Below are 25,382 nucleotides of genomic sequence, written 5' to 3' on the forward strand. Positions count from 1 at the left end.
CCCGAGCGGTCGCCTGGGCCGGCCGGGCGCTTGTGGTGAGGGGAAGCGATGCGGGGGCGAGCGGGACTCGAGGTATCGAAGCCCCACGTAAGTTCTAAAAACACGCTCCCACTCGGTGCTTCGACCATTATGAATTGGCGGCCGCCGGGAACGGTACACACCGTCCGGTACAGACAATATAACTGCACCCAGCTAACATCGTTCATTCACTAGCCCAAAAAAGATATATTTTAAAAATAAAAATATTGGAATGCAGGAAAAGGAAAATAAAAAAAAACCCACAGCTATGCACACATAAAAATACTTTTTATTTTCAAAAAGACAATGGACAGTAATACAAAACAGGGTCAGTACAACCGATGTAGTGAGCATTGATTTATCATTGAAGTAGAAGATAATACTAATATATCTAAACAAAACATGAAATAGAACAAGACACAGAAAAATAAAAAGTAACGGTCTCAACTAGGAATCGAACCCAGGATTTCTGTCTTACTGCAACAACTTAATAGGATTTAATTTGACCTTGCACAAAAATACAAGAATATATACACAAAATACATATTCAGCGTGTTGAAAGATATTCATTATGTCAAGTAATAAAAAAAGGAGCGAAAACAAAACTTCTTGAGCGAGTTGCACTGCAATATAAATTAGGTGTATACCTTCAGAATATTCCTTCAAATGAGGATTCCACACTGTTCAAGCGTACTGTCGGTGACTTACATCTTATAAATATTAGAAGAGTAACAAATTTAAGTGTTAATTATTATTGCCACAGCACTAGAAGTTATTCAAATTCTCCTGCAAGGGTTTCATATAATTTCCACAGCTTTGTCGTCAGCAAACATCATGGAAAATGCTGGTTAAATCTGAATACTTACATGATGCAATTCCGGAGAGGTTTAAATGACCTTATTTGATGTAATCGTGGCTTTTTTTAGCAGTTTTAGCATCCTAATACGTGGTATAGTATCGCGTCGGAATACGGATAGGTCTGAAAAGGAAAATTAATTAAATTATTAGCCAATGAAGTACATTCAGGAATCAGGAACATTGTATCAAAGAACGAGAGGTTAGTACCTGTATTTAACAACGGGTTTGGGTCCTTCTTTCAGTTGGTGGAGATAGACAGGATATTATATGATGACTGGAAGATTAAGCGTTGCCAAGCATTCTTTTTTAATCCCAAAAGTTTAAAGTACCGTATTTTTGCTTTGAATTGCGAAATGACACCCACAAACAAACGTATTTCTTGCTGCTTCTTGCTAGCACCGGATTATCGAATCCGTCTGAGCAACCTTTAACACAACACGGCATTAATTTATCACCTTGAAGAATTCTAGCACGCAACATTATTTTTAGATGGGTTAGACGATTTTCAAAATTCAAAATATTTACGCTAAAAACTTCAACTGACTTCGACTTCCGAAATGGCGTCTTGGAAATTACCGTTAATTTTTATCGCAGCATAACACATGCTTAGCTTTTCTTTCTGTTACACAAGTCGCTATGGTAGAGAGCGAGAGATCAAACTATAATTTTTGCTCTGAGCCAATGAGATCTGAGCTTTCAGCCACAACAGCTTTGTCTATAAGAATTTGGGTATTGAATAACTCCTCCCATCAGGGTTACAAGGTCAGACGGGAGTTGTACGCCCCTGGTAGATCCCTGTTTGGTCGACACCAAATATACCCGAATACCAGTGTTGCCAACGGATCTTGACCTAATGTCGCCGTTTTTCAAACATTTAGTAGCCTAATGTAGCCGAATTTCAGTTGCAGTAATTCTAATGAATTCGCATAAATTTTGCCCACATATTCCCCACAAATATTCTACGTGAGGTTGATTCCCCCATTTATTATTCGAAATCCATGGGGGGGGGGGGTTGTTAGAAATAAATCACAAAATGAGTACTCCCCACATTTGAAATCCATGGGGGGGGGAGGGGGTTGTTACAGAACGAAAAAAAATTCCGCACAACCAAAAACATCATATATGATATTGGGGGGGGGGGTGGCTACGGAATTCCATTTCGAAAAATTCATTTTTCCATTAAAATTAAAAAATTTCATTTAAATTATTTATTATTTGTAATTTGGCTGATTTAAATAACTTGTCTCTGAAGTAGCCTAATATCGGCGACCAGGTCGCCGATTCTAGTTCTGAGTAGCCTAAATGGCGATAAATCGCCTTCGTTGTCAGAATACACCACTCTCGTCGACAGAGATGAGAGTAGCATAGAGACGGCAGTGGAGTAGCACATACGGCGGCAAATCAGCGAACTAAACTCGGGGGCGGCAGCATTTGAATATCGAACACTTTTATTGTAATACTGGTAGATCACTACTACTATAATACTCTACTTATATCATTGGGGATATTTCAATAATGAAAAAAATGTACCTTAATAATTTTATTTGTATAATAATTTAAAATATGGAAGTACCTACTCTCCACAATAAAGACTCCATTTAAATGCATGGAGTAAGTACCGGGACAAGTATCGGGACTCTACAGAAGCACAAGTTAATCTGAATTCCAAGAAACTGGGCCTCTTGTATAGGGCTAGTAGATTCTTAAATAGTAACCAGCCCAATACAAATCTGAAGTACGCCTAACAATTGAATGTGGGAGCCACCTCTGCCTGGAACTCCACAATACTTGATAAACCTACTTGATTCTTACAAAGGACGGCGGTCCGCCTGATTGACAATTGCTGAGTTTGTTGTACAGGTATTTTAATGGAGCTGGCTCAATGCTGCTACAAGAGCTTGCAGAATCGATCCCTAATGCACCGGTGCACGTGTGTAAAAATCGACGTACACGAGCGGAACATCCGTTCACACTTGATGTTAGCTTCATGAGAACGGGCCACTTCTACTCGTTTTGTGCAAGACGGCTTCTATGTGAAACGAGCTACAAAAAGGCTGTAGAGGAAGATTTAAAATAATCAAAATTCAAAAACAAAGCGTTAAAAACAAATAAACAATCTACTTGTGAATATCACAAGTAATAGTGTTTATAACATGTTTACATTAAAGCTCAAGAATTATTTAGTTGCAAACAACAATGTTAATTTTTTCTACTGAAACTCGGTAAACGAATGAAAATATAATTAAAATGAATAATAACCCTTAGCAAATCATTAATAAACTAGGTACAATAAAGGAACTGTTTTGTTGAGACCTTGAGGCAGAACTAACCTACATCGTGGGGTGATTTGATAAGGGTTATAATTAACTAGAAATATATTTCGATTATCAATTATTAGGAAATAAAAAAAATCATCAGCTAGTCTTTTGAAACGAGATTTTGAATGAATTAATGAAAATATGTCAAAGTTGTGATATATGGTAAAAAGTTGGGTATTCAAGCGATAGATAGCACCAGTCAGAAAGCTTACTCTAGAGTCCGACAGATGTCGCTAGAGTGTAGCAATTGCCTGTGGGGTATCCTTGTCAGACTTCAAGCTTCTAGAAACAGAGAATTACCAACCCTCGGGTAGTGAACAGTTTAGCTATGACAGTTTAGTTATTGTAACGTAAATAAAACGCAATTATAGTAAAGAACCTTTTACTTCTTCACAATAGTTCCCAACACACTAAATCTGCTAGTAAGCAGAGATATACCTACCACTTAGGTACCTATTTAATTCATCAATCTTGATGTTTTTGGTATGAAATTATGATATACCGTGTTATTCAAGTGTATATCTAATCTGTCCAGAACAAATCTAAATTTCTTGTACATCTCGGTACGTCATTAGAGTAAATGTCAATTTGTTAATAGCACATTGAGGTACCTATATTACATGACAATCAAATTGTTTTTTCACTGGATATGTTAACTAACTTTGTTTTATTCAATTTTAAATACAACTGTAACAACATCTAGAATTTGAAGTGAGAAATTTTAAAATACCTTGATATCTCGTCAAAAGTGGCGAATCGTCACATTTAAGCATTTTATTACGCGTGACTTAAAACAAGCAAATAAATTGACTGAAAAACACATTTTGTTTCATTTTGGTCGGGCAGGTAAATAAACCACTGTCGGACGCATGTCGGTGAAAGTTGACTCGGTATTGTTTGGCATTTATGGTTGGTACCACTCGCGTAGAATAACTAGCAAATTATGCTGAGAGAGTGGTATATTTATGGCTGAATATGTAATGTTATTTAAAATCACTATTTTTAGTTACAATTGTTCTTATTTATTACGGTGATTAATTATCAAATGATGAATATGTATGTACCTAATCAATGTGTATGTGTTGAAAAATCACGTGATGGAAATGGTTTTTTTTGGGTTATCTGGTCACCGTATTTTATGGACATTCTTCCCATCTTCCATTATGATCATAAATATACCACTCTATTATGATACCCTGGTGAGTGGTTCATTGATGTATCAATGTATACATCAATGCCTGTTAGTGGGTTATTTATGGTTAGCCATAAATATACCACTCTCTAGATCGATATCTTCCGGCTTTTTGTATCCAACAGAATTATACAGTACTTAACCACAGATATACAAGCAGTACCTACCGTGCGGAGCAGAGCAGTAGACAAGGTAGAGGAAACTCAAGACCATTTAAAAAAAGATGCGACCATAGACAACATAATTGCTCTCAGCCTACTCTATTCATTCACTAGCCCAAAAAAACTATTATAAAAATAAAAATGTCCTTGAAGCAGAAAAATGTCGAAATGTTTTCCAAGGGCAAGGTTCATCTGACTAAGAAAATAAACTTTTACAGTGCATTTCCTTAAGATGAAACTTGTTAATCTGAGAAGTAGAAACCCAAAATGACAAGAAATTTGCAAAAACACTGAAGAAAATTTCCAAAACATCGACAGTACGACGAAAAATTCCGACATTTTTCAGCCTCATGAACTCATGGTTACATATGTTTAAAAATCTTTAATTTCACCAAAACAATAAGATAATACAGGATAACACTAATCAATAACATGAATAAGTTTATCGATATAATAAATAACATTTATACGTTGTGGAGGAAGACATAATGTCAAGTATGAAGCATTGTTCAAAAAACCGAACGAATAACCTAAAACTGTTAATTCACTTTAAACTTGAACTTACGTAGGTAGGTTGAATATAATATGTTTGTAACTCGCTAACACTATACTGGCTTATATTGTATTTTTATCACGAACAACTTTAACACGCAATATTTTCGACGGAAATGATAGTATTTCGGCAGAAAATGACAACCCGCGTGTATAAATAAACCACTGTCATTTTGTTTGAATGATTTGAAACTGTCAAACGTCAAAATTCCGTCATCTCTTTCTGTTACACGAGTCATTATGGTAGAGAGCGAGAGATCAAACCAATCCTTCTGTTCTCACCAATGAGATCTGAGCTTTTAGCCATATTATTCGTTTTCTATAAGAATTTTGAGGTGGGCGTGGCGGTTTCAAATGAGTTTCGAGGCCAAAGCTTAGTTAAATGCCCCTGTGGTTAGCTGTCATGTCATTTATGAGTTTGACATTTGCAGTAAATACGATGAACGTCATGAATTTATTTCATCAACATGTTTGTATATTGTACTACGCCCTTTACAGATGAAAATGTGAGATTAAACATAATTAATAAATAGAGTAATTAGCCCAAAGTAATTAGTAGAGATTATGTCGAAGTCGAGTATTTACGTAAATAAACCACTCACAGTATTTTTCAGTGTTGCCAACGGATCTTGGCCTAATGTCGCCGTTTTTCAAACATTAAGTAGCCGAATTTGAGTTGCAGTGATTCTAATGAATTCGCATAAATTCTGCCCACATATTCCCCACAAATATTCTACGCGAGCTTGCTTCCCCCTTTTATTATTCGAAATCCAAGGGGAGGGGGGGGGGGGTTGTTACAGAACTTCGATGAAAGAAAATTCCGCACAGCCAAAAACATCATATATTATGTGATTCCCCAAAACAATTATTCGAAATCCATGGGAGGGGGGTAGCTACGGGATTCCATTTCGAAAAATTCCTCACATTTTTTCGGATGCAACAAATATTATATTTTGTTATGTTTTGTTTTTTTTTTTATTATTATTTGTGATTTGGCTGATTTAAATAACTTGTCTCTGAAGTAGCCTAATAGGCGACCAGTCGCCTTTTAGATTTTTTCGTCGCTGATTCTCGTTCTGAGTAGCCTAAATGGCGATAAATCGCCTTCGTTGGCAACACTGGTTTGGGGGATCCCGTTTATTTCATTTCTGTGTTATCGGTTCTAAGTGAGTGGTTTATTTATTTATAGTTCTGACCGGTTCTGACAGATAGTTGATTTATGGTTCTGATGTTCTCGTTCTGTCGTTCTGTGTTCTGTCATTGCACTTCTTTTTCTGTCCTGAGCAGTTGCGGTCACAGTGTAGTAGAAAGTTGGAGTTGAATATTTGTGTTTTATATGTGCGTTTGAAAGTGAAAAAAACATGGAATCAATAATTGACGAAAAAAAATACAGTCTTTTTGACGAACCTTTGAAAAAAATCAGTCCCCAAATTAACCTCGGAGATGATATAAAAGAGAAACATCTGTGGGCATTTAATGAGGTTTTTGATGCATTTAAGAGAAAAATAATGATTGAACAACCATTTTTCACATTATTTAAGTTACACAAATTCTCAGGAAGTCATGCCAGCGGTACTAAAATCGGTAATGCCGACGAATTTGATATGATGATCTGCATGAAATTACCCGAAGAGCTGAATGTGGAAATTAAGAACAGCCAGCACGCCGCGTACGTTCAACTCAAGACATGTGGAGTCGAAGTCCTCAAGAAAAAACAAAATTATGAAGAAAAATATAAATGTATAGAAAAATGGTTGGACGATAAGAATTTCATACTACAAAATAAATTCCGCAAATGGTTCGAAAGCGTGATTCAAAAAACGTTGAATGGACTTGACAATAACATCCTCAAATGTGGGTTCAATGAATACCATCTCACATTTCAAAAATCCAATCCAGCATTTTGTCTAAATGTAAAGAACCGCTTTGACGAAGCCGTTAAGTTTGATGTAGACCTGGTGCCTAATTTCTACTTCCAACATCCCATATGGCCTCCAATTTGTAAACAGAAAATGGCCGCAAAGTACATTTCCAAAGAATGGTTCTTAATTGCTAAACGAGTTTCGGGCGAAGAGGATAATCGGCACTGGCGGGCCGTTTTCCTTGAGCAAGAAAAGGAAATATTGCACGGGACAAACAATTTGAAAAGTACCCTCAGATTCATGAAGCAACTAAGAGATAAGCATGAAATGCCCGGCCTCAAGAGCTACTATATAACAACCGTGTTCCTGTGGGAAGCAAATCAACAGCCTCCAAACTTCTGGGATAAAAGGCTGAGCTTCCTGTTCATGCATATGCTCAAGAAACTTCGTGATTTTGTAGAAAAAAAGGAAATTCCCTATTTTTGGTACAGTCAACTTAACTTGTTGGAAAATGTTGAACCTGAAGTACTCGACGACTACTTGAGGAAATTTGATAATTGCTTAAGAGCAATTAATAAATATTACCCCAAAGATCCAGAAATCATCACTAATATACTTTTACTCGGTTCAAACAGGGTTACTTATGAAAATGTAATTTTCGACTTCGACCAAATGAATCTTAACTCTGGGGAGGGCGAAGGATATTACAACAACCAGTCATTACGTCCATGGAGCCAGAACTCTTCACTACGATATAGAGAACAGGAAGATGAAGAATCCTCAAATTACACCAGAAACGCATCACAAAACCAATCGGAGAGGAACGATCAACCTAACATAGTGAATGACATTGCCATAGCTGCTACTGCAGCGGGAGTTATCTTGGCAGGACTATGGGCGTGGGGCAGATATGAGAGACGTTGAAGGGTGTCATCAATTAGATATTGAAGCAGACGGGGCTAACATTTTTAACTCGTTAATCTGTTGATAATCACACAATCAAATCAATCTTAGGCTAGTTTCACATTGGAAACTTAGCAACGCGTTTTAGTACAATACGAGTACATCAATTACGTGGCCAAGTCGCTAATATTTATAGTCCTGCGATTTATATATGAAACGATGTTCGTAGCCAAAGTGAAACTAGCCAAGCTAAAATCTCAACTCTTTTGAAAAATTCTATGAAAATAGACTTTAATAATAATATTTGGATGATTTGTATAGCGCTGTTTTTGTGCAAAATCACCTCAAGGGCGCTGTGCAATAGAAACACAAAGTTGAACATACTTCAACTTTTGTTCTATGAAATAGACCATATATAGAAGATGGACACTGTAATGCTGTCCAAAACGTTTGGCTAAAGAAGGAGGTAGGGCAATATGGCATAATTCTCAAAAAATAAATCACGATAAAACGTTTCCAATCCAATAAAAAAAGATTGACGTGAATCATATTCCTAATTTCATCTTTAAGTAATCCACATCTTTTCCTACCGCGGACGCCATCCAATAACATATGTAATTCTAATGGTCACCTTATCGCGTATCCAGTTGAAGTTTGGAGTTCAAAGGTTGTGGTGATATTAATAATAATAAGTGGACAATTTGTAAACCATTCTTTGTGAAAAATCACATCAATGGCGACCGCCCAGTTGGCAACCTTTGACTTATTTTTATTATCACTTAAAGAGATATTTCTCCTAATACACAAACTACTTATAATTTTTCAGAGTTTCTGTGTGATTAAATATTCCACAATACAATCCCTGCGAGATAACGGAGGACTCCATTGGACCAACCAGGATGCTTGGGACCAGGCAAAGCAAAGATTTTGTTTGAATCATCATTTTTTTTCTATTCATATTACTTTTACATTTACTATAATTTCTAGATTTTATATACTTATAATATTTACCTGCATGATACATATTGTTATTAGAATAAGAAAAATATAAAGGGATTTTACTTTATATTGATTCAATTTGGTGGTTGGTATTTAGTTGGAAATTAATCATATTATGTATTGATATTTTGTAAACCATTTAATTGATATTCTATATACCATTTAATATTACTTATAAAGCTTATTTTTTAATTTTTAAATATTGATACATTTTTTAATGTATATTCTTTAATTGCACTATATTTTTGTAATAATAAATGTTATTTCAAAGCATGCCATGTTTTTTTTACTTGTCATTAAAAATATATTTGATAAAAGTGTAGCAATTCCATATCAGTTTTGTTTTGCTTATCATTAAAGCCATATTTGATAAAAGGAATTTCCATATCAGTTGTGTTTTGTTCAAAGGCACATTATATAAAAAACAACAACATGTTTAAAAGATTTGAAAGAATTACAAAATTTTTAATTATTCAATATGTAATTATTTTATTTATTTATGTAAATGTTTTAATCATAGTGTGCGACTAAAACACAGTTGATATGAAATTGCAGAAATTCAGTTTGTGAGAGGATTGTCAGTGAATTAAGAATAGCTAACCCCCTGAGGAAATAAAAATGATTCTTTCCAACCTTCTTCCTCCTCATCTCTTTCCCCTCCCAACTGCTCTGTATTCAAGGCGGCAGAACGGAAACCTGTTAATCTGAAAACTGGGTGCATTTAAATAATTTGGAATTGAAAAGTTTACCTTTTTGGTAAATTTTGGATAGGGCCTGACACGCTTATTACGAATAATTTTTAGATAAAAACTTTATATTCGCCTTAATTACTATAAAAGAAAACTTTTTGCATTTCGGGCGGCGGAAAATTATGCATTTTGATTTTCAATTGCGTAAAACCAAAATTCACTTCGCGAATCGATGTGGCGACAACGCGCCGCCATTAGGAACGCACTGTTATGTTGGTATCACTGATGCATTAACAAGAGCTAAATACGACCGTTGCTATCTTCGTGGGATACCGAGGTTTGTGTAACATGGTTTTTCATACAAAAGAAAGTGCCCCATAATAACGCCTGCTCGCGTCAAGGCAAGAAAAACATCCCAGTTTTCAAGTAGTTTACCGGCTACGCTAGGTTTGTGTAACATGGTTTGTGATACAAATCCATTTGTATTCCACGAAGTTAGCCATAGTCGTATCTACGCAATCTATCAGGGATACCAACATAACAGTGACGTACCTAATGGCAGCTGATTGCCGCCGCATCGATTCGCGAAGTGAATTTTGGTTAACGCAATTGAAAATTTAAATTCATAATTTTCCGCCGCCCGAAATGCAAAAGTTTTCTTTTATAGTAATTAAGGCGAATATAAAGTTTTTTTCTAAAAAATATTCGTAATATGCGTGTCAGGCCCTATCCAAAAATTACCACCTTTTTTAGTATTTGTTTCACTTTATCGGCCGTGTCCTCCTCGGGGATCCTTGACATCTTCTACCATCAACTTCCATGTCATATATTCTCCTTACACCCTTTCTTCTTTCATCAAATAAGCCACATTTTACCACAAAATAAGTATTTGGTTGATACCACATTGATACTATTATAAAACTACATAATAACAACTTTTATTCGACTCTGTATCTCATTCTAGTGCATAGATAATGCTTTTAGTATAAAGTCTTCCTCGGGCTTTATGGAATTTCTCTATCATTCAACCCCGTAATTTATATGTATAGGGCACACACATACAGACATTGTCTTTTATTTATATAGAAGACGTATCAGGGCATGCCGCGGACAGAACTTTTAGAAAATACCCAAGATATAAGATGTCAAAAAATATTTGTGGCCAGCCGAAAAGCATGTGACGTCACGGTACATGCACGGCGGTACTTCAGCACTGCCATTCAAAATGTGAATTTCATGTCCACTTAAATTATTTTACTGCCATTATTAACTCTTTAAATATAATACATTTTCGTCAAATGAAAACTTAGCAGACAACCTCATTGGCTCCGGGCAGTTGGGATCTTGTGCAGTATTCACATAAAAAGAAAAACTAAGTACGATTATTTATTCTTATCAATTCCTGGTAGAAATTGATTGTCAAAAAAGATAATGCACACAATATTCCACATAACATATATGTATTATATAATTGAACAAAAATACAAAATTGCGCACAAATAAACAACAGATTAGAATCAGATTACATATACACATTTATCATTCAGTTGTCAACTGAATTGTTTTCACAAACAATCTTGGAAGTCAAAATGATGAGGAATTCTTTAAAAATAACACAGACTCTTTCTATGTTTATGTACCAAAGTGAGAAAACGTAAGTATTGAAAACTGAAACAGTAGAATGGTGCAAAGGTCCTGACAGATTATTTTTGTGTTATTTCACAATTTATTAATTGAAATAATGTAAATTATATTGGCGGCATGCTTCAGAGTAGATATTCTCAGTATTGTCCTGGTGTAAGAACCATACAGAATTGAAACGTTATATTATTACAAATAATTTAAATTTAAAAACAGCGCACATCAAGTTTTTTTTTATCTAAACACTGAAATGAAATTACTGATAACTAAAAAAAGAAAACATATTTTACTAGACAAATGTATTATAAACATTATTGCCACCTCACTGTTTTTGTCGTTATCCATGAATTTTTCTCAAATTGTAGTCTGGGAACCTTTGGTTTCATGGAGGTGTACATTTGAATTATTCTATGGTTAACTTTCGTAAAGCTTGGTGGTTTCTCTTTCTACAACCGTTTAGTTCATATTTCTCACCATGACACAAAGGGATATACAAGGTTATATGAGCAGTTCCCAAAAGCGAATAAATTGACTCTAATAGCTGACGGTAATAGCTGTTAGCCTGAGAGGTCAAAGATCACTTGGAGAGTGAGGACTAAGAAAATATACTATCATTCTTATCTACGTCATAATATTTTGTATTTTCACATATTTAATTAAATAGTCACTAACAAATTTTTAAAAATGGCCAATCAGCGCCATTTTGTTTTTTTTTTACATTTGAAAAGTTCTGTTGACCAGGGGTTTCTGGAGAGTATGCGAGCATTCTAATATTTTCCTTTTTTGAATAATATGCTATGCGATTTTGACCTTAATGCTTTGAAAAATGTATGAAAAATAAAATCGGCATCGCTTGGGGTAATAAAACATTAGATTCCGCTTTTTTATGAATGATGCCTCTCTGAAGGCTTAAAAAATATTTTTCTGTTTTATGCTCCGGCCTTCAACGGGTTAAACGCCGATTCTAGGTCCATTTCAACTTTTGACCAATTTTTGATCAGCAAAAAGCACAGCTGTTTTTATTTCAGACAATTTATTTGATCTGAAAGCTGAAACAGACCTTTCAAAAAAACAAAATGGCGCTGATTGGCCATTTGATGGCTACACATAAATTTCTGCGAAAAACCCCATTCTTAAAATATTTTTGTAAATTCTTTTGGAGGTTATATATATTGTACGTAGGTATAAAAAAATATATTCGAAAAAAAAAATTTGAGTTAATTTTATAATCTCAGAGCCTTTTTTCAGAAGATTATTTATTTTTACACGTCAATTTAATAGTCTTAGCACGTTATCAATGTAAAGCATGCAGTTATCACAGACGCATGTAACTGCATGCATTATAATATGATCGCATAGTGCATAAAAGTAACGCAAGTTCATATTCAATCAAGGTTTTAATTGTACACCGAGCGCAGTTGCTTCCTGTCGGCTATATATATATACACATATATATATTATATACATAATTTTTTTTTTAAATGTAAACTTAAGATATCCATACTGTGTATTCTATGTAGCAAAGGTTTAGCCAGCGACTGTACAGTGCCATAACAAAAAAAAATGAGCTGTGGTGTAATGCAATTTTTGACAGGAGATTTTTGCTTAGGTGACTAATAAAACCTCTTATAGTAATATTATAATTTACATAGTGTCGTTTTTTGTTTTAAATCACCTCGAGGGCATTTGGATATACAGGGTGTCCGCGAGTAAAGTGCACAACTTCGGGAGGCGATTCTACATGGTATTTTATTATTTTTTATTTATTTAACGCCCAGAGGGCTTTTACATGGTTGGTAGTATAATTTTAATTTGACAGATACTTTGAAACATAAAAAATAAGAATAAAATTACATTTGATAAAAGCTATGCAACAAGTCATACAAACACAAGAAACAAAAACAGAAAATTACAGCTTTTTGTAGGTTTACATGATGTGTTTAGGAGTATTGTTGAAATAAATGTTTTAAATGATCCACAAAACTTGCCAAGTTGGTATTAAATATGTCAACATCACCCAAGTAATGATTTCCCATGGTGTGAATTCGTTGTATCGGAGAGTGGGCAATGTAGTTACGCTTATATGTGCTGCTGTAGAATATTGTATTTTGTCGTGTTGTTACTGTGGGTGTATGTATTTATAAGTTGCAGGAGTTCACAACAGTCGAATTTAGAGTTAAGTATTTTGAATAAGAACGTTAAATCGTTTATTTTACGTCCTTCTAATGTATGTATTTTTAGAGTATTTAATAAGAAATTGTATTTTAAGTCTTCGACAGGGATATTTAATTTAAAATTTATAAAATGTAGAATTTTTTTTTTTTGTATTCGCTCAATGTTGTCAATATGAATTTTGTAAGATGGAGACCAAACTACTGAGTTATATTCAATTAGACTTCTTACTAGAGATACGTATAATAGTTTAATGGCTTGTAAAGAAATAAAGTTTTTAGTTGTTCTTAATACGAAGCAAATATCATGGTACAATCATGTAGAATCACCCCCCGAAGTTAGCGCACTTTACCCCCGGACACCCTGTATGACTGCAGTTAGCTACAGAAATTTATAAAAATATTTCAAATCATCAACTTGACACTCTGTACCTGATATACAAAAACTTAAGTATGCTATACTTAGGTGGTATTTCCCCACCTCTGAGTTGAATAACTGTCCAGTAACTTTAGTCATAGAATTAAAATGGCGGCAAACCGGGAACCGTTTCACCACCGTCAAATAGCTCCCAATTAGTTGGGATTAAGTGCCGAGTAGTATAATAAGCATTTACTTGAAGGGTGTAGCTTGGTGAAATAAACAATAAATGTTATTCGTTGAGTAGCACTAATCGACAGTTTACTCAGAGGTGGTGAAATACCCCCAAAAGATGTACTCTTATCTTAATAATACTCCAAACAAAGTACATGACCAAAAGTAATAAATAAACTTCTAATACGTTAGAATCTGGTATTCTTAAAAAGAAGCAAGCATAATATAAAAATAAAATATTCATAATTTAACAAAAATGGATAAATGGCCTGACCGACCATAAATCATATTGAAAATTATCACCAAGCATTCGTAGAACAATACACAATTATTATCAGCAAGATTTGGAATTGCGGTGGATAAACTCTGGACTATGGAGTGCATCTTAGTTGAACAGTAATCAATTTGATTTTTTTAAATTAATGTTAATAAGAAACTAATAGACAGTACTGATCAAAATCGAATCTCTCTTGAAATGGCTGTGCCTATTACATACTTAGAACAAGATCTAAATAGACAGGTAATTTCTAACTCAACTTTCTCTTATCCTCCCCAATCCTTTTCTATCTCCCAACATTAACATCGAGTCGTAGAACTCGTGCACTGCATTCTAAAAAAACACTTTTATTGCCGCAATTCCAAGCCCTCGTCATCATTATTCGTATGGTTGAATACACTAGATACCTTCTAGCCTAAGAAGGTAATTGGTCAACCATCGCCCAATTTCCATGGGATAAATAAGTACATAGAAAAACAGATGCCTTTTATTTTTACCATTCATATGGTGGAATACACTAGATGCCCTTAGGCTAGAGATTATCAGATGAAATTGGGTCCATTGAACCAATCATCTGTCAATTTTCATGGAATAAGTATGTAGATGCAAATTTCTTTGGTCAACACTTACTAGGGGCCTTGTCTAGTGTTTCCTAAATGAATACTCTTTCTTTTAATATAATTCAATGCGTTAATCATTGAGTTATGTTTGGTCTGATCTATTTGGAGATTCTTCCGTGCGATTGGTATCATTTGCATTCCTACTCTCAGCCACCAGGCCAACCACGTCCTGGAGACTGAGCGAGCAGATCTGCTGGATGGTCCGATTCAACGTCTCGCTTAGATTGGGGGTGGTGGTCCCGCTGTGGGACAGGCTGGCGGGGGTGTTGGTGGGGGGAACGAGGGTCACCTCGTCCGCTGACTCGTTCTCGGGAGTCTTAACCCTGCCCCCCAGAGCGCTTTTAATTCCCGCCACGCCCTTTACCGCGATCGCCACCGAGTCCCGCTTGATTCGCCTACGCCGGGATGGGTCGTTGCGGCGCAGCTGGAGCATGGAGTCAAAGTCTATGATGTAGAGGAAGCCAGCTATGAGAAGTTCGCAACTTCTGACTCCGCTTTGGAATGCTTCGTCCAGTTCTTTATTCGTCCGAATGTCGTACTTCCACCACCCTGAAAATCATAATTTTAAATTAATTCAATTACTTTTCAACAGTTCATACGGTCTCATAGAAATCGTTGTCTCCCTTTCCGTTATAGTAACTAAATATGAACTATACGGTGATAGAAAGAGTTAACACTAATATTTATATTCAAATCTATAAGTTAACCGCAGAATAATTCAAATATAAACCTCAATGAAACCAAAGGTTCCGACTGCAATTTGAGAAAAATTTATGAATTTTTTATTAATAAAAATAAAACACTAATTTTGTATAAAACCACGAGTTTTAAATTAATTTTTTTACCGACCGGTTTCGCTTTGTTCAAGCCTTATCAGGGTACAAATTAATACTAAACAAAAAATACATAGTTTGTGCTTATATATACATAAAGAGGGATACAAAAAGATAAACATATAACAAACAATACAGAGGCAATAGAATACATTTACATTACACTAATGTAAATGTATTTATAATTTTAATATTTCAAAAACAGTTTTTAGTTTTTGGTTACGATCAGAAACATTCCATTTATTTGGATTTTATTGATAAGCGAAAATACACACAAATTCTCTGACTTTCTGACAGCATCTTTATGAAATATAACGGTCAATATGCCAGAGGCTCGAAGGGTTAAGAATATTATGTCATTGAGAAATAAAAGTTGATTTAGTTGATTTTTTTCATAAATTCCGCCCACTTCTGTGCAATATTTTCAGTATCGACAATACAATGTGTATGTGCGCGCACTGGTGGATCGATGGACCAAATATTGAAGAGAAAACAAACAGTATTATTGAGCTTTGCCAGCTTATTGGTTTTTCAGCTGGATTTACTGATAACGTGCAGTACACACAAGAGTTGAAAACGCAAGCACTCACAAGACAGAAGGTAAACAAACTGAATATTATTTTTTTATGATAATCTAATGTTTATTAGACAAGGTTTTTTATGCATAGCACAAAGGATAACAAATTATTATAAGCAATAATTTATATATTTCAGGCGACTAATTATTGCTTATAATAATTTGTAACACTGAATAGACGGATCTGGGAGGGGTTTTGGATCTGATTCTGATCTCTTCTAGCCATCAGCGGGCGGAACCTGATCCTTCCTTGGCAGATTCACATATCTTTTCCCTTCATTTACTCAATGCAGAGAACTTTTTTCCAAAAGTGAATATGTACATGCTTTCATTCGTTCTGCAAAAATGCATTAGATGGCATTACAAAATTATTGACTAGTTTTTTACCAAAAATGCACTAGATGGTATTACAAAATTATTGACTAGTTTTCTACCAAAAATGCACTAGATGGCATTACAAAATTATTGACTAGTTTTTTACCAAAAATGCACTAGATAGCATTACAAAATTATTGACTAGTTTTCTACCAAAAATGCACTAGATGGTATTACAAAATTATTGACTAGTTTTCTACCAAAAATGCACTAGATGGCATTACAAAATTATTGACTAGTTTTTTACCAAAAATGCACTAGATAGCATTACAAAATTATTGACTAGTTTTCTACCAAAAATGCACTAGATGGTATTATAAAATTATTGACTAGTTTTTTACCAAAAATGCACTAGATGGTATTACAAAATTATTGACTAGTTTTCTACCAAAAATGCACTAGATGGCATTACAAAATTATTGACTAGTTTTTTACCAAAAATGCACTAGATAGCATTACAAAATTATTGACTAGTTTTCTACCAAAAATGCACTAGATGGTATTATAAAATTATTGACTAGTTTTCTACCAAAAATGCACTAGATGGCATTACAAAATTATTGACTAGTTTTCTAGCAAAAATTAACTCTGATCATTATATCCCATTACCCTTCAATTGCTTAGGATTATTAGAACACTATTAATAAAGGTAAAAATTATAAATGACTTGCCATTTCTTCCTTCGTAGAACCATTGGAAGCCTTCTTCCTCAGGTTCCTCGGGGGGTTCTTGTTCATCAGAGCCGGAGACTAGTTTGGGGTTATCGAGGAAGTCACACGGAATCTCCTGCCGACACATGGCGCACCGCTTGCTCTGGTTCGCAACACCCTGTTGGGAAAACTAAATCTTTAGATGCCCTATTTAGTATTTATATACAATCAATTCTATTTTCACACACGCAATTTTATGAAATCAATTCTATTTTCAACAACACGGTCCACAATGAGTAACGGTAATATATATCCATACTTAGAAATGGTGGAGCTTTTGCCGGATTAATATAATAGATATATATATATATAGAGGTAGAAATATTATTAAAATTACTGGAAAGCAACACAGAAATTATTATAAAAATACTAATTTCGGTTGACTCCATCTGTTACTGTAAATCTTGTGTCTGTAACTCTGGTTCAATTAACTCTAGAACTTTTGCCTTGAAATAAGTGCCATTTTCAAAGTGTTTGTTCTGAGAATTCACACAAGCGATAAAGAATCTACCTATAAAATAATATTTGAGAAGAAAATTATTTTAATTGACATGGTGTTGGTCTGGTTGGCTGTGAACAAAGACCGCTGTAGTAGCGCAGGACAGTAACTCCTGGAGGAACCTTGTCGGGTCCAAGAAGATGAGATGAGATAATATTGTATTGTATAATAACACAGGTGACTCACCTTTACACATAGGAAGCAGAAGATATGTCCGCATGGCAACTGGGCAGGATGGATGCATGTCTGAAGGCAAACAGCACACTCCAGTAGGCTGGCTAATGGATCAGAATCTAAGAAACGGTCAAATTATTATACTCCCCTACAATCCCCTCCCAATGCACTCCCCTACGAAACGCAAAATTATTAAAATAACACTTACAAGAAACAGCTATTTGTTGCTAAATGAAAAATATTGATTTATGGAAAACTGGCGATATTGCTTTTTTCTTTTATGTATACAGGGTGTATCGGCACGTACCCGACAAACTTTAACCAGCTATTCCTTAGCATATTTGGAGTAAAAAATCTTATGTGCACTTTGCTGTCCGGTAACGTTTTTTTTTAATAAAAAATTTACTATTCATATTTTCACCACATGTCACCACTGTTTTATCCTTTGTCAAAGTTTGAAAACCCATCTGGCAAATATTTTATTTGAATTCGGTTGAATAATGCACGTGTGTACCTATATTGGCGAACTTTTACAATCACAACGAAATGGCACGGCACCATTCGTCTCATTTTTAACTATTATTATTTAGTGTGTGCGAAAGAGCGAAGACGCTTTTTGACATACTTGCTTATAACAGCTGTTGAACACGAAACGCAATGCCAATGACAGTGATGTAGTGTGGAAATTTTAATTTTTTTTGTTTTTAATTGAAAAAAAAATGCTACCGGACAGCAAAGTGCCCATAACATTTTTTACTCCAAATGTGCTAAGGAATAGCTGGTTAAAGTTTGTCGAGTTAGTGCCGATACATGTATTGTACTCAAAATATATAAATAAACTGAATAAAATACATAAAACATGTCGTCTATTAATTGAAATACCTTATTACATATTCATTTATTTGACACTCAATTAGCAATAGAAGATGACTCATCTTATTAAGAGCGAGAGCCACGGTACCAGCTCAATATTTTCGTACAGCTCAAAGAGTCGACTCAATTGAACGGGAGCCGTAAGCTCCTAGCGTAAGCGTAAGAATGATCACACAGCTCTTGAAACCCCTCGTACAATGAGAAAAATAAGATACTAGATAGAAGTAAGTTCATAAAATACTATCTAAACTAACCTTACTGTATATCCGAGTCCAGATGTCATACTGTCAGATGGCGTTCGAGTCTCTGAGTATGCAATATCAATTAATAACAATTTTAATGGAGTTATTTTCTGATTTATCTCCTGATAAAAAAAGTAACCATTCAATTGTTTAACCGTGGTACAGTTTACCGGGAGTCGTACAAATATGACTCATAAAAAAAAGAGCTATCTCGATTGTGCGTCTCGTTTATGAAAGACTCATCGCTACTTTAAATGTGTATAGTGCTCACCAGAGTCAAATAATGATATTTTTAACAGCCTCTCAGAACTCACTTTTTCACATAACTTTGTTTTTCCACACGAGGGCTCAATTATTATTGCAAGTTTTTAAAATAAAACCATAGCGCTATTTTGTGAACATCATCACCTCATTCCTCCAAAATTAAAAGATGATAATGATCTGTTTTAGTTTGATATTATTTATGGTCACACGCACACAATAAATCTCTCTAAAATTATTTTCAATAATGACATTGTTTATATTCAATTCTACGTTACCAAAACACCGTGATATTCTTAGAATGGCGAATGAGATATACACTAAAGTTGTCCACCACAGTGTAAACATGTACTTACTTAATTTTTTAAATATGTACTATGTAGTGCGAGGGCGTAGATATGGCAGTGATTTTTTGTGCATTTTAGTGCAAATACCATGTCAATAATAATGAAATATAAAAGTAGGTCAATACAATTTGTTTCTAAGAAAAATTGAATCAAAACTAAAAAAATATGTTATTAGTCAGTCAAGTTATTAGTAAGTCGTATATATTTTTGTTAACTTCTTATAAACCGGTTATCATAGCACAACTGTTTCAAATTTGTAATATAAATTTAATATAATGCTGCTGAAAAGAATTAATTGATGACACATTATTATTATAACCCACAATGCTTGCAGTATACGGTGATGGTAATCAATAATCATACATACAATGTGCAGAATTTACACTATCAATTGAATTAGTTTAAGCGGGTGGACAAATAAAAACAACTTTTCAAAACAGTTATTCATGATTTCAAGATTTGCGTTTACGTAAGGCAGTGCAGTGGCATTCAAATACGTAGATAGATTTTAATGAAATATACCAACCTGTTTTATCCATTTCAGAATGGAAGGAATTTGAAACACGAAAAATATGTCGGAGATAAAATAAAAATATATCCTGTATTTTTACGCACTTATGTTTTGGTTTTGACGTTTGTAAACACAGCCATGTTTATAATTATTTTTTCCGTCTTTATAGCTGTACAAAGACTTGTCCAAATCGACCATAAATAAACCACTCACCATAAATAAACCAATCACCACCACTCACCGACTGAAATCAATAACATAAATAAACCAAGTTTCTACTATAAACTTGGTTTATTTATGTTCTACTTTGAATAAAATATTATTATGATGTACTGATAGCAAAGTTGCATTTCGTTTTTTTTTTTGCCATTGCCATGCGTGAAACACTTTTACAATATTTCGATGAAAGGCATGACACTGATTATTTTCACAAAACTAAAAAAAGATATTATTTATTGATTTTAATGGACCAACAACCAGTATTGTACACTCAGCTCTTTTAGAGATAGCTCCAAATTTAGATTTGGCTCTAAATCGAGGTCGTTAGCTCCAAAAAAAGTGGTTTAGCTTAATATGCTAGTCTTACACGAGCCGACGAGCGCTATTGTATATACTCTCCATGGGAATGTATGGCGAGCTATATAGTGAAACAGGCCAAGTGAGGCCAAGCCTATATGTATTATGAGAGGTGATTGGTTTATTTATATAATATATGAGAGTATGGCGCTAGTGTGAAACTTACATTAGCTTCAGATATTTTAGCCCTTACCTTGGCAAACAGCATTTTAGCTCTTTTTTAGTATTTTTAGGTGACACCTAGTTCACTTAAATCGAGTTAGTTGGAAACACTGCCAACGCGAGTGGTTTATTTAGGCTGCCACGAGAGTGATTTATTTATGCACCAAACATAGATTGAACATAGACAAACAGAACAAAATCGTCTTGTCGGTGAGTAGTTTATTTATGGTCTTGTCAAAAAAGTCAAAACAGAAAGTTCAAGAAAAACCTCATTCCTTCAAAAAGTGAAATATTTTCAAAATTCAATTTTAAGTCTGCGAATATGAAAAACCCGTCTGCTTTTCTGAAGAGTGCATTTTGTTAACAATACGATTAGATAATAACATTTATCTGATAATGATTTGTTATGTCTGGGCTATTGCTGGTAGCAGATTATTCATCCAGTTCTGAGGAAGAAATTTGTGCAAAGCGCATAAAGTTGAAACATAACGTAACCACTCCTGTAAAAAGGTGAACGAATTTCACTTTGAAGTTGCATATTATACTACCATCATTATTAGCGTAAAATATTGCTTGTGCAATGAATTAGCCAGCAGAGGATCGAACCCGCGACGCCTAGGTGGAAACCTGACGCTTTTCGCCACTCGACCAACTAACCGATAAATTTAATTGCAGGCTCCCACTTCCATCAATATTCAGTAAGAAGGAAGAAATCGAAGAACACGAAGATGACCCTGAGAAACACGGAGGACGCATAAGAAATTTCCCACACCAGAGAGGCAACTGGTCCACGTTTGTGTACATTCCTTGTAAGTTGCAACAGTTGAAATGATTATCAAAGCAGTACACTACCGAGTCGAAAGCATTCTAAGCCGAACTGAGATTTAAAAAATTAATTTGTCCATGAAATTTAACAATAATGTTGCCTGCGCTCAATCATCTATTGCTTTCCTATCAGTTGTTTTTTTCTAACATGAATGTATCCTTAATAATATATTCGTTCAGCTTTTACTATTTATTTAATTTAATTTATATTCATACTATCGAAACATAATAGTTATCAAAACTAATAAAGAGCCGTACAAGCCGATATGTTTGTATTACCTACCAAAATCATAAAGATACATAATTGAATGATGGATTAAAGAACAAAAAGGCAATATTAAAAAAAAACATAAAATAATAAAACTTACATACATAATACACAATAACATTACAAAATACACTTTATTCTACACAACTGTACCTCATAATATTTGCTGGTGTTTTAATTTAATTTTTTTGCGTTACCGCTTTTATTGTTGTATTTTATTTTATTATTTTATTTAATTTTCAATTTTATGTAATTGTAAAATGGGAGCCTCAGCACGGGCAAAGTACTTAGTGAAGCCCAAATTATCATATATCCTATGAAAGTATATATTTTTTTAACCTTTTAAATGCCAGTAGGTAGAAGTGTAGCTGTGCACAGCAGGCCAAGAATGCGAGTTAACTCGCTCTTGGCACAGAAGCGGTTAAACATTAGCTCCCCACAGAAAAGTAATTCTCCTCGGGGCCTATGTCATCTTTGGGGATGCTGTGTGGAGGGTCTTTTTTAGGAAAGGAGGGAGAGAAAGTTCTGTGAAGGAAAAAGATGAGGGATGGGTGTATGAATCTGGGGGTCGGTGTGTCCAGAAGTGACAGACATATGAATTCATCACTCCCACTGCGGTTCAAAGCGAAATTCGGGGAAATACCTGTTGCAGAGGTCATAAGATCTCCCTCGACCAGTGCCCGCCGCGCAGTTGGTGGACAAGCGCATCCGCCGCCAAGTCGCCAAAGCCACCAAGCGAGCGAGCCACTTGGAATGACCTATGGCAGAGGTGTTGGTTATCCAATAAATGGTTCCTGGGGCGGCGGTACCCATACCCGCCTGCCAAATTGAAAATTAAAACAAACAAAATACGTTTTGTATCAATAAAAACTTTAGGTTTAATTATCGACTTGATCCATAATTTTCTGACCCGTTCAAATTTTGTTTCAGATGATACTAATGAACAATTTCACAAGTTAGTGAGTCGCTTACATGAAAAGTGCTGCCAGGTGACCGAGTTCCACCGGGTGGAAGATTTCCACATCAGCCTTTCCAGAACCGTTGTCTTGAAGTTCCACTGGATTAATAATTTTATTTCCGCGCTCAGGTCGCACTTGGAGACAGTTGAGAAGTATGTATTTATGCTTTTTCATGCGAATTCTGTAATATTTTTTTATTTCGACAGCAACAGACAACCCTGCCGTCAGCGGAATTTTTTCAATTTGTATGGGTATGACAAGAAAAAAATTATTGCTTATAATACTTTGTTATCCTTTGTGCTATGCATAAAAACCTGGTCATATAAATATTTGTTTATCATTAAAATAGTAATCAGACATTAAATTCAATTAAGGTATTTCGTACCCCAAGAGGAAACCCTCTCGAAGTAATCGTCCATTCTTTGCTTTGAAGCTTTTGGGGGCTTGTCAAACAAAAAGCTATTGTGGACTGAACTAATTGTCATCCGCGTATCAATGAATTGATTGGTGCACACAACAAAAGGTCATCGATGTGCAACGAAAACAAAGTTGGAGACAGAACTTATCCCTGTGATACGCCAGCATTTATTGAATGTGAGGAAGAAGTGAAACCATCAGCAACCGTGTGAATCGACCAATCCCTCAAGAAGTCGGCAATCCACCTGCACAAGGATGCGGGAAGGCCGTAAGGAGTTAGTTTGTTGATGGTCCACAAACAATGAAAAAATTAGAGGAAAGGTTGCTAACCGTCCCTGTTATTTATCATAATAAATACATTACGGTAAAACAAAAGTTATGCTGTAGAATCGCATTGTTTATTCAAAACCTTTGTTTCTAAATCTCGGTTTTCTTCTGTTTTAAAATTAAATTAATGTTCAGTTTTATTCACGTTCAACAATGGTTTGTAATATTTTTAGGTTTGTGGTAATATTTGATTCCCTGAGCATCTACTGCAACGACGACAAAACTAGAACCTTCGTCAGCCTCGAGGTGGGACTCACCGGATCATCAGATCTGGAGAATATTGTCGCTAAAGTGGATCACTCCCTCAAAGAGTTCAATCTCCAGATATTTTACCAGGTAAAAGTTATATGTACTACGTAATATTACTATCCAAATGTAATTTTGTAAATTTTAACTTTTCATCACATACAAAATTAAGTGGCAGTCAATAAAGAATGTTGAATCACTTTCTACAGCCCCTTCTTTAACCCGGCCTATAATGTCGCCAACCGGTTAGCTATACAGGGTGTATCAGCATGTACTTGAAATACTTTAACCAGCGATTCCTGACCTGTAAAATATGTAGATAAAAATGCATTGTAACACGTGATACATGCTCCGTCTCATCTGTGCGGTTTAGTGTTGAGTACCTCGTAGAAGATGTGCCACAAATTTCCAATACAAAAATGTTAAATGTCCCGCTATCTCATCAAATATGTTTTTTAATAACTCTTTTTCTTTGTATTGCTACAAAAGGTTTTGTATTTACAGATATTTTGTATTACTGTAAATGTTTTGAGGTGGTGAGGTGATGTGCTAGTGAGGTGGTGAGGTATTTGTGTATTGGCACTACATTTCACGTATGAGACATTTTACGCCACCCTCCAAGATAAGAAAGTACTCTGGAAAAATTTTCTCTGAAATATATACAGTACAAGATTATAGCTCCTTTTTGGCTCTTTCACACATCACAACCCACCTCGTTTGAGGTGGGACATCTCATTTCGGTATTTGGATACCTTTATATCCAAACATACAAACTCATTCTGAAATCGTGTCCCACCCAACACTAGTACGGTGCTGTTGGAACGAGACAGAGTGCGCTTTACGAGATGGGCTAGTATGTATGGGGTTGTACCCAGTGGCGACGTATGATGCAAATTTTTTGTTTTGTTTTCAATTGGAAAAAAAATTGCCACTGGACACCAAAATGATTACACTTTTTAGTCCATATATACCCAGGAATCATTGGTTTTGTCTTTCAAGTCTTTCAGGTACATGCTGATACACCTCTATAGTTTGCATGGTTTAACACAGTGCTCATTTTTATACGGAAGTGAGTACGGGCCATTAATGCTGTACAATGAAGCCTTGATTATGCGACGATTTTCAAGTGATAATTATTTTTCAGGATCCATCATTCCACATCAGTCTCTTGTGGTGTGTTGGAGATAAGCGAGGTGAGCTGGAAGCCATCCTCTCTAGCCTGGAGACCACTTTCAGTGAAATAGCTGACAACCCGTCCATCGAGGAAATTTCCTTTTGCGAGCTACTGGTAGACAGCGTAGCTTGCAAGTCGGGCAACAAAACTTTCAGCTTTCCCTTGAAATAACA

At 35.0% G+C, this 25,382-nt stretch overlaps 3 protein-coding genes across 4 annotated transcripts; 2 read left to right on the forward strand and 1 right to left on the reverse strand.

Moving 5' to 3' along the window:
* The first annotated feature begins 6,237 nt into the window (after window positions 1-6,237).
* On the forward strand, window positions 6,238-10,192 carry LOC149422192 (cyclic GMP-AMP synthase-like receptor). Its single transcript, XM_089633147.1, has one exon. It carries the CDS (start codon window positions 6,461-6,463, stop codon window positions 7,883-7,885), a length of 1,425 nt encoding a protein of 474 aa, XP_089489273.1. The 5' UTR covers window positions 6,238-6,460; the 3' UTR covers window positions 7,886-10,192.
* Window positions 10,193-10,925: 733 nt separating this feature from the next.
* Window positions 10,926-20,446, reverse strand: LOC149422193 (E3 ubiquitin-protein ligase rnf146-like). 2 transcript variants are annotated; one of them, XM_089633150.1, is made up of 4 exons: window positions 20,271-20,446; window positions 18,034-18,125; window positions 17,310-17,466; window positions 10,926-15,402 (listed from the first exon to the last, which is right to left on the reverse strand). In XM_089633150.1, the coding sequence occupies exons 1-4, from the start codon at window positions 20,281-20,283 to the stop codon at window positions 14,936-14,938; spliced, it is 729 nt and encodes a 242-aa protein (XP_089489276.1). In that variant the 5' UTR covers window positions 20,284-20,446; the 3' UTR covers window positions 10,926-14,935. The 2 variants fall into 2 exon arrangements, with proteins under 2 accessions (XP_089489276.1, XP_089489275.1); XM_089633149.1 differs by having other exon boundaries at window positions 18,034-18,140.
* Window positions 20,447-21,216: 770 nt separating this feature from the next.
* On the forward strand, window positions 21,217-25,380 carry LOC149422194 (U6 snRNA phosphodiesterase 1). The gene is made up of 5 exons (XM_089633148.1): window positions 21,217-21,503; window positions 21,669-21,802; window positions 23,017-23,197; window positions 23,963-24,125; window positions 25,180-25,380. Exons 1-5 carry the CDS (start codon window positions 21,400-21,402, stop codon window positions 25,378-25,380), a joined length of 783 nt encoding a protein of 260 aa, XP_089489274.1. The 5' UTR covers window positions 21,217-21,399.
* The last annotated feature ends 2 nt before the right edge of the window (window positions 25,381-25,382 follow it).

This window comes from Hesperophylax consimilis, chromosome 7 (assembly GCF_061612785.1).
Source record: "Hesperophylax consimilis isolate HC1 chromosome 7, BYU_Hcon_1.0, whole genome shotgun sequence".
Taxonomy (NCBI): domain Eukaryota; kingdom Metazoa; phylum Arthropoda; class Insecta; order Trichoptera; family Limnephilidae; genus Hesperophylax; species Hesperophylax consimilis.

Bases quoted from the DNA above. Each gene is read 5' to 3' on its own strand.
- LOC149422193 (XM_089633149.1), bottom strand. The intron at 17,467-18,033 runs GTGAGTCACCTG...TTTTCCCAACAG, and splicing joins TCTGCTTCCTATGTGTAAAG to GGTGTTGCGAACCAGAGCAA. The intron at 15,403-17,309 runs GCAAGTCATTTA...TATGATTTTCAG, and splicing joins GTTCTACGAAGGAAGAAATG to GGTGGTGGAAGTACGACATT.
- LOC149422192 (XM_089633147.1), top strand. From the start codon at position 6,461: ATGGAATCAATAATTGACGAAAAAAAATACAGTCTTTTTGACGAACCT.
- LOC149422194 (XM_089633148.1), top strand. From the start codon at position 21,400: ATGTCTGGGCTATTGCTGGTAGCAGATTATTCATCCAGTTCTGAGGAA. The intron at 21,803-23,016 runs GTAAGTTGCAAC...ATTTTGTTTCAG, and splicing joins CACGTTTGTGTACATTCCTT to ATGATACTAATGAACAATTT. The intron at 24,126-25,179 runs GTAAAAGTTATA...ATTATTTTTCAG, and splicing joins ATCTCCAGATATTTTACCAG to GATCCATCATTCCACATCAG.